Source organism: Plasmodium cynomolgi, chromosome 2 (assembly GCF_000321355.1).
Source record: "Plasmodium cynomolgi strain B DNA, chromosome 2, whole genome shotgun sequence".
Classification (NCBI taxonomy): Eukaryota; Apicomplexa; class Aconoidasida; order Haemosporida; family Plasmodiidae; genus Plasmodium; species Plasmodium cynomolgi.
Genome location: NC_020395.1, coordinates 603,354 through 624,416, shown reverse-complemented (window position 1 = coordinate 624,416; position 21,063 = coordinate 603,354). Strand labels below are relative to the sequence as shown.

The window sequence follows — 21,063 nt, the reverse complement described above, 5'->3', positions numbered from 1 at the left end:
TATTTTTTTTGGCTTCGCCTCTATTCCTCCTGCTTATAAACAATGCTGGAGGAATAAACTGGCGCGCATTTGTTATCGCGCTAAACGTGCAGTTATGCGGGGGGAGGAACTAATCGGATGGTGTTGGTGGTATTGACAAGCATACATGCAAAGGTAAACCTTTCGGCATTACTGAAACTTCAGACCGCTGTGTGTGTACCTAAAAAAACGAACCACACGGTGTACATGTGCATGTACACATATGGGCACATTTTCTCGCCAAACATATCAGTTGTGCCTCTAAAAATTTTGTAAAAGGAAAATGCCAAGTAGGGAGTGTGTTCCGGTATGCCTCATCCCTCCGCATGCATATTTGGTTCAATAAATTTTTTTTGTCAAACTTAAAAAAAAAAGAAATTTACAAAACGGGGGGAAAAGCTGAGGAAGGGGAGGGGAAGGTACTTTTATTGAGAAAAAAAATACTTCCCTTCTTCTTTGCTTCTCTTCTTTTGCTTGCCTTTTTTTTTTTTTTTTTTTTTGTTTTGTGCCATTTGTTACATCTCCTGTATTCGCAAATACTTATCGCATACAATTCGATATCTTCGCGCGATGCGCTCGAATGATGCGTTGGCCAGAGATAGAGGGATGCTTATGCTCGCTTTTTTTTTTTTATTGACACATTCCATCAGCCAAGCTTGTAGCTACGTTTGTACACTTCGCCAACTGAACGAAGCGCATGTTCCAATTTTTCAGTTTCGCATACCACCAGCTGTTGATTTTTTTTTCCAGCGCAGATTACACGTCATATATATGTAAATATGCACGTATACGTGTAAGCTGCTGCGGAAAAGAATAAGTAGGCAGGCACACTTTATATTTACGCTTTAAGCTCAACAGTGCAGGCATAGGAAAGTAAAAAAAAAAAAAAATAAACTTCCAATAAAACGCAAATTGCTACGTATTTATTACATAAAATTGTTAGCGTTAATTAGTGCATATGAGAAAAAATGGGAAAAAAAAAAAAAAAAACGTTATACACTTTACACTTGCAAAAATGTATACCAAAAATTATCGCCGTGTTCATATTTTCCATTACACACAAACAAAAAAAAAAAAAAAAAAAAAAACTATAATAAATAATAAAATAAAAAAATAAAATAACATCGAAGTATGCATACACATGCACGTGGTCCTATTCAAGAGGACTATAGGACGGGAAATTATAACCCCCGCTTACTTACACGTAAGCATACGGGCGAACTTCCAAAAGATCCAAGTTCTAAATGAACGTAAAATAAATTACATTAAGTGGGGTGGGGGAATCGTAAATATTTCCCCAACTCTGCAGCAAAAAATGGTAATTTCCCAAGTGGGGGATTTGTCACAATTCACATGCTGGTCTTCTTTTTTTTTTTTTTTTTTTCCTATGTGCCCTTTTTCGCCTTGGGGTCATTGGTCGTTTTATCCGCACTTCCTGTAGAGGGGGTGGGGGGTTGAAGCGAGAGGGCATTTGGGAAGGCATATTCATAAAGGGGTAGCTCCATCTGCACACATTTACTTATTTACACAAGCACACAATTGCATGCATCAATTTGTGTGCATCAATTCGTATGCATCCATCCGTACTGCTAAGCTTGAGCGGAAAGGCCTCGTTGGCGTTTTCGCTGGAACCCCACATCAGAAAAAGGGAATTCAATTCTTCTATCCTCTTTAAGTTGTCATTTTTGCTTAATCGGTACATTATGCTCTGCGAGGATTTCGGAGAGGGAGACGCTGTGTAGGTATGCGTTGTGTAAAACGGACAACCATAACGGAGTGCATATGGTGAACCAAAACACATGCACGAATATGCAATTGTTAAGACAGCGAGAGGTGCGCTTCCTGGACGGCGACCAAATGACCTTACGTTTTTATTATCCGTGACTTTCAAAATAATTCCCTCGGTCGGCCTATGCAACTTTATCACGTATCTTGTCTACAAAAGGGAAAGAAGTTAATACTTTAAGTTGCAGCGTGCGTGCCGTTGCTAATTTCGTGTAGCAGTTGTGTTTGCACGGAGCGCCTCTCTCCTTGCGCATCATCACATTTTTGCACTTTCATTCCGCTTGGCATACCCTATCTGGCGATTTCGAAATGATGTCCCTTGACGCCTGCATGAAATCCCCCCACGATATCGCATAAACCACTGTGTTGTAAAAAAAAAAAGGAAAAACATTCGCAACATGTGCAAGCCATAAAAAAAAACATTCAACATAGTTACCATGTGCATACATGCATATCGGTATCCATTTTGAAGACTCTGTGTCAGTTTTGTTTAATCACTCAAAATGGCATAAGTACATATTAATGTGTGACGATGGGTGATGGTCTTAATCCTTCCACCATTCGCTTTCATCGAACAGCGCATTGCTGCCCACCACCACCACACGTTACACGCGTAGGTACACTCATATGCATACATAATCGTATGCGCTCATTTCTCTCGGGCATTACTTTTTTTTTCTCACTGAGTTCTTCTTCACGTTAAATTAAACAGTTTGGGTTTCTCCTCAGCGGATAAATCCCACTCCTCAATTGGAATCTTGTTAGGAAATATCCCCTAGTCAGCTACTACGCACCGCACGTACGTATGCATATGTGAACTTGGTTGAGAAAGTCGCAAAGGAGTATGCCAAACTCAGGTTCACAAAATGGGAAACTCCTCTGCTTTCCTCAAAATTGGAAGTTTTCTCCTCATTCGAGAAGTAATGCCTTTTTAAAAAAAAAAAAAATCTAACTTCTATCCTATTTACTGTATATTTCTATGCAAAGGGCGAAAAGAGAGCATCATACGCGGCTGCGTCGTCGAAAAAAAAAAAAAATTAATCAAGCAGTCAGTCATCCAGTCATCCAGTCAACCAATCAGTGCATATGATAAAATAGCAAAACGTTCACCAGGATTCCTGTCGGGAAAAAATTAAAAAATGAAGTGGTCCCCCCCACGGCACTTCCCTGATGAAACAATCCCACTCCCGATTTCACTCCCGATTTCACGCCCAATCACACTGCCAATCACACTGCCAATCACACTGCCAGTCACATTGCCAAACTTTTTAACTACAACTGGAAAAATGTGCTTCTAACAAATTGCACAAACAAAGAAAAAAAAAAAATTATGGAAGAAGAAGAGGCGAAGGAAGCGCAGTCCATACACTCCTCCCCGGGAGGCGATAACAACGTTAATCACGACCATGCAGCGAATGATCAACGGGAAGACGAACCCGCGTGCGCACCAAATGAGGGAGAACCGAATAAGGATTATAACCCGCAAGAGGTGAAAACAAATGAAGGGAACAACCCTCACGAAGGGAATGACCCAAACGAACCCCAGAATGACGAGTGGCTAGTTTACGTAAGTAACCAGTCATATGGACCCTACAATTTAGATCAAATGAAGAAACTGTGGAGTGAAAAAAGATTAAACATCATGTCGATAATATTTAAAAAGGGAGAACAAAACTGGAAGTATGTGTACAACGATGATATATTAAAAGGGTGCCTTCCTTTTAACACACCAAGTGGTGATGGCACAAGGGATGGGTTCCTGGGGGGCGCCACTGCGAAGGAGCATTCTTCTGTGGTGCAGCAGAACACAAATCGTGTCTCTAATTTTGAAGCAAATGAGTATATGCTAAGCGGTAACTCCAGCAAGTGTCCCGACGACAGCGACGAGGGTGACCCCCACCGTGACAGTTACGATCACCCACCCGACGGAACCACCGGGGTAAACCCTTTAGAACTAGAAAAAATCAAAAAAAAAGAGAAAAAAAAAAAGTACCTAGAGAGAAAAAAAAAAAAATGGAGGAAGGCCTATGCGATAAAAAAGTGAAAAACAGCTGCATTTACATAACCGGCTTACCTAGTGATATAACAAAGGAGGAAATACATAGTGTTTTTAAAAAAGCGGGCATTATTAAAATCGATGCGGAGACAACAGAACCGAAAATCAAAATATACTATGACGAAAACAACCAAGTGAAAGGAGATGCCTTGGTTACATATGTGTACACACAGAGTGTCGACATTGCCATTAAATATTTTGATAATTTTTACATAAGACAGGATTGCATGATTCGTGTAGAAAAGGCACAATTCAACAAAAAAAAAGAAGCCTCCAAAGTTTCTAAGGAAGAAATGCTAATTAAAAAAAAAAAAATCAAGGCGGCGAAATATGAGCAACTCAGGTTGCAGAAGTGGGGAGATGGATACACTGGAACGAAAAAAAAAATCGTTATTTTTAGGAACGTCTTTTCGTATGAAGATGCAGTGGTAAGGCAAGCTCGAGGGGTAAATCCCCAACCCATGAACACCTAGGAACACACCAATTGTGCATTTCTGTCATGGTGCTATGGAGCCCCTTTTTTGCACACATGTAAAAGTGTGCACAATGGGCACAAAAAGGGGATAGCTAGCGTGGAATTGAAAAGATCAATTTGTGCGACCATTCACGTCCGAAATGGCACTTACATAATTTTGCTCCCTTTATATATTTTCTCTCCTTTGATTTCATACTCCTCCCCCCCGTTCCCCAAATGTAGAAGCACGATGAGGGAGACCCCTTCTACGATTTTATAAAAGATCTGGTAGAAATGGTAACTGCGAAATTTGTTCAAGTGCTCGGCGAAAAGGGTCATTCGAGGTTGCAGTCATGCAAAGGAGCGATCTGTTTATCATCACCGTTATTTATTTATTTTTTTTTTTATTTTTTATTTTTTTTTTTTATTTTATTTTCCAAAACAGGAAGTAAAGAAGTACGCGCCCGTGCACAAGGTGTATCCCATACCGGTAGGCTAAAACGAAAGTGGCGAAAAGAAAGACTCGCGCGAGATGAAAAGGCGCCTCCGTGGTAACATGTGCCTTGCGCACCCTACGTACATTCTCACGTAGAAACATACACGCCTGCACATGCGTGCCCCCGCCATTTCCCACTTTAAGAAACACCCCAACGGAATTGTCTGCGTCAAATTCAAAGGAGTGGAGGAAGCCGAAATGATAGTATCGGTATGAGATCCCCAACAAAAATAGAGCAGCCAATTGTCTATATGCCCAATCGAAAAGTAGCACGCTGAGCGGAGGCACTGCGCACACTATATACACTCCCCGCTGGAATGAAAAACGCGGAGAGATATAAATAATAATTCCTCCCTTTTTACAGTGCTTCAAGGACATGGAGCTGAATGATAAAAAGCTGGAAGTGTATTTTTACGATGGAAAACAGGACCTGAAGGCGCAGTGCTTGCCTGCACAGGTACCCCAAACAAAAATGAGACGCAGTTGGATGCATAATTGTGAAGCGTGCCAGTATGCTACATAGTTTTTTTCTCTGCCACAATTTTGTCTTACTTCATCCTGCTGTTATTTTTTTTTTTTTTTCACCCATATCAGAGTGCCAACAAGGCGCGTGCAGAAGACGCACCAGAAAATGAAGAGCCGGATAAGCATATAGGTAACTGCAACATGGATTAAAGTGCAGACACACGAGGGAATGCCCTCTCCCCTGGGTGTGTATATACTCCTGCGCGTAATGTAACGTCCATTTTTTTTTTTTTTTTTGCAGAGGATAACCAACCGTCATTTTTGCAAAACAACAATTTGCAGTCGTTTCATGTAAGCAACGGAAAGACAAACAAAGAAAAGGAGCATGTTTGATGTGCAATCACACATGTGTGCAGACATAAAGCCGACAAAAAAAAAAAATAAAATAAAATAAGAGAAGAGAAGAGAACGCTTTTATAACCCTATTAACAATATCAACCCTTTAATTCGTGTGGCAATTTTTTTTTTTTTTCTGCAGGATTGGATTGATAATCAGAGTGAAGATGAGGAACACGAAATTATGGTCGAATAAGTGAAGGTCGTTTTGTTTCGTATCACTCCTACTCCATGTTGAAGATTATTTTATTCCCATTTGTGTCAATTTTTTTTTTTGTTTGTTCGTCCGTTCTCTTGGTATGATTAAAAGGGGCCATTAATGGACTTTTCCTCGAGCTGTAAAGAGGGGGGGAAGGGAGCAAGTATGGGTGCACACGTGTAGGTGCATATGTATAGTACAAGCGTAGAGATGCGTAAAACGTGAGGGGTGCATGAAGCATTTCATGTGAGGGCACCCCAAAATTGTGGCAGAAACTTCGCCAAAGGATGCCACACTTCTCGCGCTCAGCAACACGGTTTACGCGCCGCTCTTGCTTCTCCCTCTGCAACTGCGCATCTTTTGAAATTACGTTTTTCATAATCAAGGAGAGCACATCCGTGGGGGGCCTTTCAAAATAGGAATTAAAAATTTCCGCCAAGTGGACAACCCCGTTTTTGTTGTAATTTGTATTCACTGTGTCAAAGTTCATCACATTATAAAAAACGCTTTCATCTTTCCCTGTTAAAAAGTGATTAATATTAAACATATTTTTACCCTCCCCTACCACTTTATAAGCTGTTGAAACGCCTAGGAATTTCCACTTTTTTAGCCCCAAAAAGGAATCGATTTTTTTTTTATCTTTCCGAAACCCTGGTATTTTTTTTTCCAAAATGGCCAGAATGTCCTTAACTTGGTTCCCATTCTTATCATACACTTTCATATTTCGTGGGATTAACGAAACTTCCTCTGCATTGTCATTATTTGCTAGAAATAAATTCCCAAATATTTGGCACGGCATCAAACGAATGTTCTTGTCATTCAAAGCGTTTATTTTAGACACAAATAAATACCCTTGCAGGATAACCATATACTTGCTATTCATTTTGTTAACAAATTTTACTGTGCACTCGAAAATATTGTTTTGCAAAAATTTGTTAGACCAGTAGGCACGCGTAGACGAGGAGGCCGACACGATATTTTCATAGTTATACACAAACATGGGTAGTGGCTGCATCCGTTCCCCTCTCAATAGGTTCAGATTTGCGTCATCGGATGCTTCTTCATTCGTGGAGCTCTCCGTTTCGTTCAACCCTTCTCCCCCCGTCCTGAAATCTTCCGACTCGTTCGCAGCGTCCAATTCGTCCAACTCGTCCAAATTGTCGGGACCGCCCAAACCGCTGGCCCTGCCCAACTCTGCCGCCCTCCCCATCTTGTCACTTTCGAAGGACTCCCCCTTTGCCGCTTCAAACTCCGTGTCCATTATAAATACGGGGAAGTAAAACTTCCAAACTCCTTGGATGTCCTTCACGGCATTTCTTGCCTGCTCCTTTGAGTGCGCATCCGATTCGTATTTCTTCCTCAGATTTATGTCATTGTAAAGGGAAAGGTGTATCTTGCTCGGTTGGTGTTTAACCCTGCCATCTTCACATTTCTGGCGTGCATTTTTCTTTCTGCACAGGCAGTTACAGGACGTGCTAAATCTTCGAAAAAAAAGGTTTTCTTGCTTTGGAATTAAATTGAAGCAGTAGTATCCCTTTGGATGGTCCCATAAAATTGCGTCACCTAACAATGTAAGAACGAGTGGTATCAACCGCATCGTACGTTTTTAAAAATGCATTTTCGTAAAGCTCGGGTGATGTTTGGGCAAGGCGAATTCGCAGCTTTGTAAAAATGTATCTCTCCCTGGGTGACTCCCAATCTCTGTCAACCTTTATTCGCGTTATTATATATTTTTTTTTTTTTCAGAGCCCTTCGGGAAATTCTGCTAACCCCTGTAATGTTTCCCCTGTTCGTGTTTTCTCCAAAACGGGGTTTTCCCCCGTTAAGAAAAAAAAAACAAAAAAAGAGATATGCACACAAAAGGTGCTAATGTTGAAAACGAACCCTTTGGCTGCACATTTTTGCAAATTTGCTTTAAAAAGAAGCCTCTTTTAGCACCACTGTTTTGGCAGCCTAACAGTCGACGCTTTGAAGCGAAATGTGTGCCTCTTAAAAGGAGCAAGCCTTACGTGAACCCCCTAACCACGTCACACAGTAGAGAGTACAACATTTTTTCATTTCTTCATTTTAGCTCGTTCGTCCTTTTGGGATAGCAGCTGACGCATATTCTCATACACCTATCTTTGCAACCCGAAATGAACCATTTGTAACGGCCCCTTAAACGTAAACGGTGCATAATACAGACGCATCACAACGGCGTGGAGACATAAGAAAAGGAAAAGAACTCTCTCTTTTTTTTTTTTTTTTTTACCGCTCAGTAGAAGCGAACCTGTGGCTAACAAAATGTGTGCAGCAAGTCGTGTATACTAAAAATGATCATTCCGCTAATTCGCAAAATCTCCCATTTTGTGTTGACTCACATGACCTGTTATTTTATTTTTTTTTTTTTTTCCCCCTTCCCCTTCAAGTTTTAATTTGCTATAATGATCTAGTTGTGTTTTTTTAAATCACCATGTGATACTATCTAGCCCTTTAAATATGGGCGTCCCTTTTGTCCACATTTGCTTGTCACTATATGCGCCACGCTCACTTTTTTTTACCTTGCCACGCGGGCTAAATGGTAACATACATGCACACTACGCCGTGTAGCGGCGAGAGGAACGTACCGCATATGCGGGATGGACATGTTAATTAACGGACAAAGGAAGCACAAACAATGTATACAACTTCCGAGGTGTGCATAGCAACAGCACCCTCTCATTCGCTCAAATTCACGTATGTGCAATGGAATGGCCGCGTCGTTGCTTTCAACGTGTTTGCTAATTCCCCACACCCAAAAAAAAATATATAAAATCCGTTTCGTAACACTCCGGTCAACAGTGGCATACAAACGCAAAGCTGCAAAGTCCTGTTGTTTTGCAAACGATCTAACAATCCGACGAGCGAAACATCTTTGATAATGTTGGCATAAATAAAACTCAGTTCATCCTGTTGTCCTATTTTTTTTAAAACAAAAGCATTTCTATGTGCTCCTGAGGTGGGCCGCATTCAACTTTTTCCTTTTTATCAGGATTAAGAGAGAGAAACTGATCGCGTGCGCACGTACAAAAAAAAAAAAAAAATGTACATATATATGCATATAAGTACATATATATGCGTACAGTTACATATATACTTACAGAAATGGCAATTTTTTTTCACGCCGCAAAATTGTGTGTCTCTCCGGGGGGCATTTTGCCACTGAGTGGAAATTAAAAAAAAGACGGGAAAAGGGTTGCGCGCGCGTGTAGCACACATGTACACGTACGTATAAACATATACATACGTATATACTTGCTCATATATATGCCCCCTCACGTGTGCGCATATGCACAAATATGGCCCATTCGTCAGTCTAATTTTTCGCAACAGAACAACCGCAAAGGGTTAAAAGAAAAATCGAGAAGGAAAAATAAAACGCTAGCACATATATACGTACGTAACGAACGAAATAGCAATTGTTTTTTTGTTGTTTTTTTTTTGTTTTTTTTTGTTTTTGCTTTCTCGGCCTGCCCTCTCCCGTCAGCATTTTTTCCCCCCCTTTTTCACATTTTTTAAAAACACGCATTCACGAATGTAAGAAGGTTTATGATTGTTTTCCCACACCCTCTGAACCGTAACAAAAACCGGGAAAGGAAAGAAAAGCAAGAAAAAAAAAAAAAAAAAAAGAAACCATGGGGAATTCCTTGTCCAACACGGCGTTGTTTCGCCCCACCGAGCCAAGTGTCCGTAAAAAAAAAAAAATAAATAAAAATAAAAATGCGCACATATATCTACCGATACGTGTACTGCACAATTTCCCCCTGTACGGCGCTTCCCCCCTTTTGTCACCATGTGCGATGAGGACAAATGGGAAACGCTGAAGCGAATGCGCGAGCGGCTGTACGCCTTCGATCTGTCTACGCACCTGCATGTGAAAGTTTTTGGAAAGACAGAACATGACGGAACACAGCACCACATAAATGCGCAGCTAGTGTGACACGCTTGTTCTCTCGTTTTCAATAGGACGTAACCCCACACCTATATGTCCCCACACATGTATCCATACATATGCTTAAGCATACTCCTACCCCCCCCCTCCTGCAGTACGAAGAAGACCTGCAAAACCTAGTGTATATCCCCGAGCTACTGAACATCGACGTAGAGAAATTCTGGGGAGATAAAACATTCGAAATATTTAACAAGGAAGAAAATGTAAAAGAGTTGCACAAAAAGAAATTCCCAGCCATATTTTTGTACTCCAAAACGTTAAAGACCAAGCACACCATCATGTACTTCCACAGTAACTCTTGTGATTTAGGACAAATATATGACGAAATGTGTAACTTGCATGAACATTTACAAGCTAATATACTCGCCATAGAATATATAGGATTTGGGTTGTGTTATTTGGAGGGATCTCCTAATCAGTACAATATCAACAGGAGAGCCCTAGCTGCATACAACTTTTTAAGGTCATTAAATTTAAAAAGTGAACAAATTCTACTATTCGGAAGATCGATAGGTACAGGAGTAGCTACCAAATTAGGATATAATTTAAAGTTACTTGGAGACAACGTTGGGGGAATTATTTTACATTCTCCATATGTATCCATCGAAAAATTAGTAGAAGAATATTTTACCTACTCTTCTTACATCATTGAAAATATATATGACAATTTTAAAAATTTGTCTCTACTTAGTAATGGTGAGGATAGTGACACTCCCCTTTTGCTTATACATGGGAAGGAGGATGAAGTTATTGGCGTCTCTCACTCCGAGTTCCTCATGCAGAATTTGAACAACAAGTTCAAGACGGCTTCCTACCCCGCTGACTCGTACCACAATTATTACTACGTCATTGATGTAAGTCACTGGGGAGAAGCAAAAGGGGAAATGGGGAAATGGAGAAATGGGGAAGTGGGGAAATGGGGAAGTGGGGAAGTGGAGAAATGGGGAAGTGGAGAAATGGGGAAATGGGAAAAATAAGAAAAATAACAAAATAGCAAAGAATGGCCAATATGGGACACAAAATAGTCCCCCAATTGACCCCCAATAGGCACAAATTTTCCCTATTTTCCAATTCGTGCGCCTTTTCTCCCCTCTCACGTTTCTCGCCCCACTATGGGTCCTCGCCGGACCCCTCCTGCTCAAACATGTCTGCACATATGCACGCACGTGATGCACCTCGCCACAAACGACACCGGTTGAATCCTTTCTTCCCATTTCTCTCCAAAGGACCTCGGTGTGCCGAGCAAGACCTTCTTGGACACCCAGAGCAAATCGCGCCACGAGAAGTGTGTGGACATAATCGTGCCCAAGTCTTTCTTCAAAAAAGAGTATTGAAAAGAAAAAAAAGGAAAAAAGGAAAAAAGGAAAAAAGGAAAACGCGTGCAGCAGCAAGGGTGGCTGCATGCGTGGCAGCATGTGTGGCCATAAAACGTGGTACCAGATGTGACAGCAAGTGTGGCGATAGGCGGGGCACCACAGGTGATGGCAAAGATATCACACTCACAAGGCGCACGCTGCACCCCCCAAACACCTCAACATCCCAGTGAACTGCTAACAGCCTCGCAATCTCGCCTGTATAGGAACAAATTGGGGCTTCGTTCACGCCTGCAAAATTGCTTCACACGCACGAGGATGCATACACATGAATATATACCTGCTGGACTTACCAATCACTTGCTGTCTCCTCCCCCTTAGGCTCAAGACACCCAAAGCAGTAACCGCAAATGCAGCATGGACGAAACTAGAAACAGAAAAAAACAAATCCAAAGGCACATCTCCCACACAAGACATAGAGCAAAAGAAGAAAAAAAAAAGCATAACAGATAGTCAGAGGAAGAAGAATAGCGTAAGTTCTCTGCCAACAAAACGCACCAATGAAAACGACTCGAAGAAAAACGAAAAAGAGTACAAAGAAAAATTGGAAACGAAAAATGATAAGCATGTCGGAGGTGCCACACCACGACGTGGAAAAGACAAAATGAGGACCACCGAACAGTCCTTTTCCAAAAATTGTGACAAAGAACAAGAGTCCAAAAAAGAACCCTCAAAACATAGTCACAAAATTGACATAATAATATCTTCGCTAAGCGATAAGGGATTAACAAACTTGAAAAAAAAAGAGCAAAAACTTAGTGCAGATCTTAAGGGGGTATCTAGAAATGGTCTGAGAGCCCCCAGGAGAGATAACCTCAACGCATCCGCACCCCCATCCATATCCGCATCAGCATCCCCAACAGCATCCCCAGCAGCATCCCCAGCAGCATCCGTATCAGCATTCGCATCAGCATCCCCAGCAGCATCTTCGTGTGCATCGGACAGTGCCAGTGAAAAGAAAGAGAGGAAAAAAATAGCAAGCGATTCGAAAAATAAAAATGCGGATTATTGCAAGTCCAAAAAGGGGGAACACACACGGGGGACAGGGGAGAGGAAGCCTGGTGATGAAGAATCATCCCGCAAGGAAATTAAAAAAAAGGAATTGCGAAATAGTAAAGATGCATGTGACAGCACGAAGGAGATCAAATATAATGAAAAGACTTTAAGTGGTTGGAAGAAATGCAAAGACGAAAGGAGCCGTCGGGAACACAAACCGGATGGGAAGCATAAGGATGATACTATCTCCACAATTGATGAAGACGGGAAAAGAGAACACACTTAACCAAATGGTGAACAGGGTAGCCGTGTCGTGTGTGCCTGATTGTATTATGAAGGGGCACATAAGCCCCATTGGAAACACCCCGATCTGACACGAGCTCCTGGGGGTGGAAGAAGGTTGGAGAGTATGCATCGAACCCATTGCGAGTTGGGGGCGAAAAATCGGTCTCTTCGTTTACATATGCACATGTTCTTATGCGCTTCGTTTTAATTATTGCTGCCCTGATAGGAAGAGTTTATTTTTTGTAATTTTTTTTTTTACTATAATTAAACTAAAAAAATGTGCAAAAGGCTGTCACCAAATGGCACAAAAGTGGAGCAAGGGAGCAAAAAATGGCAAAAAAAAAAAAAAAAAAAAAAAAAAAAAAATTTTTTTGTCTTTACATATTTATAAGTACAATTTAGTCCATTTTTGGTAGGTGAAAAATTCCTACACATGTTACTTCCTTGGCAATTGGTCCATGTGCACTACGGATTGTGCGAGCGCACTGTTCTCATCGGGAGGGGTAAATATTTTTCGGGGGCGGATGGCTAGTTAAAGTACAGCGGAATTATCTGAACGGGGGTAGAGGTGAACGTAGAAATTATAACAATGGTGATGGATACGACAGGAGGGCGATTCACACACATGTACGTGCGCAGCTTGGCTTTATATGTTCCTTCCCCCACTGCAGCAATTTTAAACAGCATAAGGGGAAGGCACAAGGGCGGACTCCTACCTCTATTAAATGCAGGTACTGCGGGCACATGGGGCACTTGAACTGTCTGGACCTCTGCGCGTGAATTTTGTCCACGCAGCTCCTACGGTGGGGAGAGTGCGAAATAAAAATGCAGACATGGGTGCAGCAGAAAATGTACATAGTTCTTGAGGGGGGCTTAAAAAGGGGTGCACTACATGTGATACCCCTCGTATTCATTGCTTACTTGCAAATGGCGTGTCCGCATCTCAGCACGTAGGGCGGATTATCCTTGGAAGATTTGTCCCTACTAATGGGACAGGTAAAGGAGGAGTGGAAAAAAAAGCATCCACTCAAATCGACTTCTACCGCCAGGGAGTTTGAAAAGAGAGCGCCATTCTCCTTTTTCTTTTTATTTTTCTCCTTCCCAAATTTGTCAAAGCATTTGTCTGCATTTCTCTCGCTCGCAAAAGTTAGGGAAGAGCTGTTTTTCGCCTCCTGTAGTCTTTTGTTATTTTCCTTCAGGATGGCCTGGGCCTCTATAAGCTTCTTCGAGGAAATCAGTCCTCCGCACACCAGAACGGATAGGGGGCTAAAGGGGGAGGGAAAAAAAAAAAACTCATACGTATGGACACGCATACAAGCATATATAAATGTACATATGACAGCCCTTTTTATTTTCCTCAGGGGAGGACATTTCGCAAGCGGCACATTGAGCATCGAGAAGGTGCCCCCAAATGCAGAAACACGAAACGGGAAAGGACCATAGGCTAATAGGTTCTCGGGTAACACCCACAGGACAGCTTGTTAAACGCGAGCCTCGATTGCTTCTACTCTTTCAGGTGCGTCCTATTTGTCCGATAGCTCCTTCGTTTGCTTTCTTTTCTTACCTCTCCAAGTGGATATAAACCTTTTTCTCCTTGCAGCTCTTTTCCCTTCCCTTCTCAATTTTGGCGTCCTCACAACTTCCGCTATTCTGATCCTTTCCGGGGTCTTTACTATCTTGTGGCTCTCCTTTATTGTCGTCTTTCTTCTTTTTCTCTTTATTTTTTTTTTTGTCCTTTTTGCTCGAGTCTTTTTTCTTCTTGCCTTTGTCGCTGCTGTCGCTGTCTCGGCCTCTTCTACGAGGTCCTTTTTTACCTGCGGGGTGGGAAGTGCGCGCGTTACGCGATTTAAACACTTTGCGCGTGGATGCAAAAGTGGACGCTTCTCTCCCTATGCACGGTTCACTTCCTATGCACAGTTCACTGCCTATGCAGGGTTCTCTCCCTATGCACGCTTCTCTCCTGGCACGCTTCTCCAGAGCATGCCTGTTCATTTCCACCCTACCTGCTGCGCACTTGGCGCTCCTGAAGCAACCGCAACCGTCTTTTTTACTCTTAGCGACCTTGTCACTTTTCTCATTTTTATTTCTCTTCATTTTGACTTCCATCTTTTCGTCGTAAAAAAAATTGGGGTCATACCTCCTCTTTTTGAAGTTCTTTTTGTAGGACCCCAAGAAAACTCCCTTCTTTTCCTTCCTGACTTTTGCCTCGGCGTTTTCCTTGCGCTTCACCTTTTCTCCGCCCTTTGAGTCATCCTTTGGGTGGTCCTTTGGGAGGTCCTTTGGATGGTCCTTTGAGTCATCCTTTGGGTGATCCTTTGGGGGATCCTTTTCGTCTGGTTCTTCTCCTGCGCCTGCCTCGTTTTCCTTCCGCAAATTCTGCCTTTCGACTGCTTCATCTTTGGGGTGTTCTTCTGCTGGGGGGTCTGTCCTTTGGCCTGCTGCTTCCACCGTCTCCATCGATTCTACCGCCGCCATCCCCTCGTTGTGCGCTGCTCCCTCCTCGCTATTCTCTTTTTCATCCTTTCCGACCTTCGCTTCTGAATCCTTATGTTGAATTTCCTCCCCGCTCTGCGCCGTAGCATAGCCCGCATTGTTACCAGCACCACTAGGGTTGTTCTTAGTCTCGTCCGTACAGCCTGCCGGAATGACTCCCTCTTCCCTTAAGGCACCATGCGAGTCTTCTACCTTTTCGGCAGATTCGCTGTTACGCTCCTGCTTCGTGTGCACCTCATCATCATTACGTTCTTTTCCTTCTTCGCATTTTTCAGATAAAACCACTTCATCTGCTTCCATTTTTGGCTCGCGCTCTTGAGCATTTTCGGGGAGGGTCCCTCCTTTCGACAGGGTTGGCAAATCCTCGGCGCCTTTTCCTGCCACGGCAGAAGGGGGATTCTCGGCATTCGAATTCGATGGAGCAATTATTTTCTCCTCAACTTCGACGTTTTCCTTAAGCCTTTCCTCTACAGATGGGACATTCTGCCCCACTTGTGACTGCTCTACATTTTGTTGTTCTTTCTTCTCTTCCACTCCCTCATGGGACGTGCCTGTCTTTTCTCCCTCCTTGTTCTCATTTTCCTCCCCCTTATTCTGCTTACCAATTTTGCTCTCCTTTGTTATTTTTTTTTTTTTTTTTTTTTTCTTTTTTTTCCTCTTCTGCTTATCATCATTGCTTCGACTGCTCTTGCCCTTTCCTCTGAGTCGCTCCTTTCGCTTTTCCTTCTTGGCTTTCCACTTAAGACAGATACGTCGAAACTCCGCATTGTTTTTATAGTTCGATAGAGAGCTATGCAGTGTGTACATCTCTCTATTGGTTAAAGCATGGGTGAGTACAATTCTGCTAACATCTGTGGGAGTTTTATTTGCCCTCGTGTTTTTCGCAGCTAATATGGCCCTATTGTATGCCTGTATATTGTTCGTGTTTAGCAAAGCAATGGCAGTGTTTTTTTTTATGAAATCTTCTTTTATCAAATCTACTTGTTCTTTCACTTTGTTGAGATCTTTTTTTTCATTTTCATCCGAACTGGCAGAGGTGGAGAAGTGAAAGTCGTCCTCACTTGAGTCCATCAAGGCTCTCTCCGAGCTGGGGGTTTTATTACTTTGTGAGCTGCTAGCCCAATGCTCTGTGTCTCCCTCCAGTTGTTCCTTAAACGACTCAAAATCTTCATCAACGTTTTTAACCTTTGTTGACAAGGTACCACTACTGCTGTTGATTAGGTCACCTACTACATCATCATCATCATCGTTGTCTTGTTTTTCTTTTTCTTTCCCCCTCGTGTTTTTGTTTTCCTTCTGTTTGTCACAGATGGCAGGGTTAGTAACACTCGCAGTTTTATCTTCTCCTATGCTATTTTTTTTTTCCTCTTCCTGTGATAATAATGCTGCGCTACGTGCGGCATCTCCTAAATGCACACTGGCTGCACCCTCAGTGGAGGATAACGTAGTGTCCATTTTTTTTATTTTTTTTTCGCTCATCTTTTCACTTTTCCCATTACGTGTTAAAAATTTACACTTGGCAAATTTCCTCTTCAAACTGTTTGGCTTTTTCATAAAGCATGAGTTCGTTAGCGCACGAAATGAATGTGTCTCTGAGATGTTGCAAGAGTAACCACTTGGTTGTTTGCAAAAGCTAACACATTCACTACTTCTACTCTGCAGAAAACATAAATGAGAATCCCTCTCATAGTAAGAATTGCTTGTACAATATGTGCTACTGACATTTAGGAAGTTTGTATAGCCACTATTTAAATTTTTATTTGTGCTTTCCAGAATTTTTGTGTCATTATGGTCATAAAACTGTGCTGCTTTCTTTAATGTTTTGTAGGTAATATAGGAACTATCATTTTGGTACATTTGTGAAAATTCATTTTCGCTCAATTCGTACAAATAGACAGCTTCTTCTGGTTCCTTCTTCTCATTCTTACATCTGCGATGATGGTAATTGTAATCGTTCCTCCACGTTTGGTCTTCTTCCTTTTCATTCCTTGAAAAATTGGATTCATTTTTTCCTGCATTTACTTCTACAAAAATATCTTTGGTGCATTTGAAAACGTGGCTATACCATCCTTTGTTCAGTTTGTCGTCCTCTTCGCTGTCTCCACGGGACTTTGCTCTTCCCACACAAACGCCGCCACTGTGTCTTCTCCTTCCAAGATTGGCGTATCTAACATCCGGCAAAATCAATCTCTCTCCATTTACATAATGTTCATCTTCTGTGTCGTAAAAAAATGGGTTGCTCATCCTCTTTTCGTTTCTCATAAATTCATCTATTCGATTTTCTATAAATGTTTCACTTAACGGGAGAGTGCCATCTTCTTCCTCCCCTGTGTTGCCATACGTATCGTCCGAATCGTAGTGAACGTATTTCTCTTTATATATATCGTTATGAATTAATGGCCCCTGAGTACTCCTGATTTTGTTGCTGAGGCCGTATACCTGCTGATGTGTCATACTTGCAGTGTGTATTTTTTTTTTTTTTTTTTTTTTCTTCTTGGATTTTTTGCCTATCACATTTTCTTTATTTTTCTTTATTTTTCTCTTCAAAATGTGTTCATTTGTTTTTATTTTTTTCATTTTTTCATTTCTCTTTTGTACCAATTTGGCCAGTTTTTTTTCCTTTCTTTTTGACAAAGCGGAGACAGTTCGGTTATCCCGGCGATCATCATCGGAGGGCTCATCCTGGTTATCCTCACTACTCTGTCGAGAGATTAATTTTTTTTTTTTTTCTTCCGTTTTTCCGACATTTGGCTAGTCAAACTGGTTCCTTCTTTATTGTCACGATAATGTGTAGTCCCATCGTGGGGTAGGCCATCCCTCTGACGATTTTGGCAATTGGGGCAACTTGGACAATTTGGGCAATTTGGACAATTTGGACAATTTGGACATTTTGGACCATTTTGCCGCTTTTCACAATTTTCACAATTTTGACGGTTTTGTCTGGCCCGCTTGTCCTTCCTGGGCACGCGGATGAGGATCCCCTCCTCATTAAAAGCTCTCTTAAAAAAATTGAAAACCTTCGAATGGACACTGGAAAACATATTTTTAAAGAAAAAGTTATCCACACCGATGCAAATGAAAGTGCTCAGTCTCGATATGTGCGATTTATTTTCACTGTAGTTTATCATGAGGTCCCTTAAGCAGCTAAGTGCCTTCTCCTTATCCTCCTTCGAATACATTAAATAATTAATACAGTGTAGTAAATAAATTAGCTTTACATACTTCTTCCTCGTCGTTTCGCTACAGTTATTGTACCACTCGATACACGTGTCCACTTGGAACCTCTTCAGGTTGTACAAAATCCTGTGTAGTTTTGTGTATCCCTCGAATATTTCTTTCTCAATTAATGCATGCTCAAATTCGATCTTTTCTGTGTCATTTTCAAAAGATATTTTGCTTATATATTCTTTTTTCAGCTGGGAAAATAGATCACTCTTCGAGTACACGAACTTGGCATTTTTTATGTTGTTAAGGAGGACTGTGTAATGCTGTCCCTCGCGATTTTTTTTCTCCTTCTTGTGGCAACTCTCCGCTGGGACCTCACTGGTGTGCAAGAAGTAGGGGGGGCCATCTTGGGAGCCAGCTCGATCGTCATTTTGGGAACCAGCTCGATGACCATTTTGGGATTTCCCCCCCTCGACAGGCACACCCCGGAATGGGTTCCCATTATACAACGCCTCGTCCCCCCTTCGCGAGGTTGACTGCCCCGATTGGACATCCCGCTGCGCCTTCTCATTTTTCCCATCGCCACTGTTAGCGGAGCATTCGGATGGCCTATTCCTGCCGTCTGCCATCAACCCATCGGCTGCCACCTTTGCTTGATTGAACAATTGTATCTTTTCATTCGGGGCGGAACTCTGGCCCAATTTACTCACCACAGACGTATCCTTTTCCATTTTTTTTTTCAGAATTTCTTTATTTAACACGTAGTACATAAAGAAATCGCCCTTTTGCAAAAAGTGCAGTAGAATTAATCTAAGGATAACGCTTTTTTTTATGTTAACATTGTTGAAAATCTCTGGAGTTTCTTGTTTTATCAATGATATGATTCCCCTATAAGATGACAACAAAATGTTGTAAAATTTTTTATTTTCTTCACTCACCTTTTCTGTAATTTTCAATTCTTTCACGTCTTTTACCAGCTGCTTAATATCGTACTTGTTTTTTTCCTCACTTATATTCACACTGCTGAGATTAATCTGGGCACTACTGCCATTCACATTTGCATTTCCACGCATTTTATCGCTTTCGATCTTAATGGTGTCTTTTTTTTTTATTTTTTCTTCTACATTTTTTTTGGCCTTTTGAACTTTTTCCAGCAATTTGTCAATACTGTCTAGATAAAAATTGAACGTCTCGTTTTGCTTAATTTTAAATTCGCTTATTTCCTTTTGAATTTCTCTAAAATCCAGATTCTTTGTGTCACTACTGCTACAGCTGCTACTGCAACCATCTGGTGTGTAATTTTCTTCCCCCATTTTCCCCTACTTTCCTTTTAGCGCATATTGGGTGGGGATACATAAACGCCAGCAGTGAATTTTGGTAAGTAAAAACCCAACCGTTTTTTTTTTCAACAGGTATGGTAATTTACCAAAAAGTTATGCGAAAAATGAGCAAAATTTGTCATGCATTTGGGAAAGGGGCGCATCGCATTTAAAAAAAAAAATCAACACTGAAATATAGTTGGATAAAAAAAAAAAAAAAAAGGAAATCTTCGAACTATTGCAGCACAAAAAAAAAAAAAAAATACACATAAATGTATCTAAGCATATAACCAGGCAAACATGTTTATATGCTCACAAGCGAACGCAGGTAAATATGCGCGTAAAGGTACAAGCAAACAATAACAATTACGCAGGCGTATAATTATCCGAGTGCGCTGAGCCCTCTTATTTTGTATACAGGAATGCCAGCCATGCACAAGTAAATCCGTGCATACGTAAATATATGCCTTATGTGCGCCCCTCCCCCTTCGCCGATCGCTTCTTAATTTTTGTAAACAACCATTAGTGCAGCGACTGACACATTGTCTACTCGCTTGCTCGGGAGCGGCACCTTTCTCTGTCAATAAATGGTGCTCGCCAGTATGTATCACCAAAGGCGATTTTTTTTTTTTTTTTTTTTTACTCTTTCGATTTATGGCGCAAACGAAAACATACAGGCGTGTGGACGTCTGCGCATGTGAACAAGTAAGCATGCAAAACGTCAATCACGAGCGCGTGCAAACAAGCGAACACTTAATGGAGTAAACGCGTGGCCACGCAAAGGCTAGGAGTGAGCACGTACGGTGTTTACGCGCGAACGCATGGCAATTTTTGCTACTGAGGAAAAAATTGAAAAAAACGTTAAACCGAAATGGAAGAAAACAAACAAAAATAAAATAAAATAAGAAAAAAAAGAAAAAAGAAAAGGAACACAATAAAACAGCAATTCACATGCCAATGTACGTTCTTGTCTATAAATGAATGCAATTGTACATATCGTTAAAAGTGAACTCTTAAAAAAAAAAAATCTGTGGCTTTTCTTGATACAAACTTTATAAGACATGGCATTACATTAGGAACATAAAAAAAATAAATAAAGTGCATAAATCGCACAAACTGTGCAAATTGGCGAAGCTGGGCAAAGCTAAGCAAACTCTGCAACGTTAAGCAAAATTACACATAACGCGTGCAGGGGGAAATCATCAAAAAGGTAAAAAAAAAAAAAAAAAAGTAACAATTAGGCAATAAAATGCATAAAATGTGAAGAGTATATATCCTTGCGTTCGATAATTGCGCTTAATTTTTGTATAGCATGAGGGGTAAAGCCACTTTTAGAAGAGGGGCTATACATATACATGCCTACAGAAAGCGTTTAAAATGGATAAGTAAGCTCTTGGGGCAAGCATCTCCACACGTATAGGCACGTGTAGGCGTATTTACACTTATAGGCATTCTCATTAACTCCTTTTCCAATTGGTCACCACCAAATGGCCATACTACAAAGGTAAAAATAAAAAAACGAATTAAAAAAAAAAAAAAAATCTGACAATTCAACATGCCGCATCACAATGTTACATACGCACAGTATGCACA

At 41.2% G+C, this 21,063-nt stretch overlaps 5 protein-coding genes across 5 annotated transcripts; 2 read left to right on the top strand and 3 right to left on the bottom strand.

Moving 5' to 3' along the window:
• Positions 1-1,403: 1,403 nt before the first annotated feature.
• PCYB_022390 (signal recognition particle 9 kDa protein) lies at positions 1,404-2,473 on the bottom strand (the record flags this gene model as incomplete). Its single annotated transcript, XM_004220588.1, has 5 exons — positions 1,404-1,453; positions 1,606-1,726; positions 1,886-1,954; positions 2,094-2,164; position 2,473. Coding segments are annotated over 5 exons (312 nt in total).
• Positions 2,474-3,133: 660 nt separating this feature from the next.
• Positions 3,134-5,866, top strand: PCYB_022380 (hypothetical protein; the record flags this gene model as incomplete). Its single annotated transcript, XM_004220587.1, has 9 exons — positions 3,134-3,598; positions 3,949-4,287; positions 4,557-4,610; positions 4,759-4,803; positions 4,954-5,019; positions 5,174-5,266; positions 5,404-5,464; positions 5,576-5,625; positions 5,813-5,866. 9 exons carry the CDS (start codon positions 3,134-3,136, stop codon positions 5,864-5,866), a joined length of 1,227 nt encoding a protein of 408 aa, XP_004220635.1.
• Positions 5,867-5,894: 28 nt separating this feature from the next.
• PCYB_022370 (hypothetical protein) lies at positions 5,895-7,466 on the bottom strand (the record flags this gene model as incomplete). Its single annotated transcript, XM_004220586.1, has 2 exons — positions 5,895-6,006; positions 6,166-7,466. 2 exons carry the CDS (start codon positions 7,464-7,466, stop codon positions 5,895-5,897), a joined length of 1,413 nt encoding a protein of 470 aa, XP_004220634.1.
• A 2,214-nt stretch (positions 7,467-9,680) lies between these two features.
• PCYB_022360 (hypothetical protein) lies at positions 9,681-12,494 on the top strand (the record flags this gene model as incomplete). The annotated part of the gene is made up of 5 exons (XM_004220585.1): positions 9,681-9,821; positions 9,935-10,693; positions 11,066-11,173; positions 11,481-12,000; positions 12,136-12,494. 3 exons carry the CDS (start codon positions 9,681-9,683, stop codon positions 11,171-11,173), a joined length of 1,008 nt encoding a protein of 335 aa, XP_004220633.1. The 3' UTR covers positions 11,481-12,000; positions 12,136-12,494.
• A 527-nt stretch (positions 12,495-13,021) lies between these two features.
• Positions 13,022-19,464, bottom strand: PCYB_022350 (hypothetical protein; the record flags this gene model as incomplete). Its single annotated transcript, XM_004220584.1, has 7 exons — positions 18,054-19,464; positions 17,742-18,016; positions 14,497-17,563; positions 14,058-14,307; positions 13,415-13,759; positions 13,210-13,291; positions 13,022-13,045 (listed from the first exon to the last, which is right to left on the bottom strand). The coding sequence occupies exons 3-7, from the start codon at positions 17,561-17,563 to the stop codon at positions 13,022-13,024; spliced, it is 3,768 nt and encodes a 1,255-aa protein (XP_004220632.1). The 5' UTR covers positions 17,742-18,016; positions 18,054-19,464.
• Between the last annotated feature and the right edge of the window lie 1,599 nt (positions 19,465-21,063).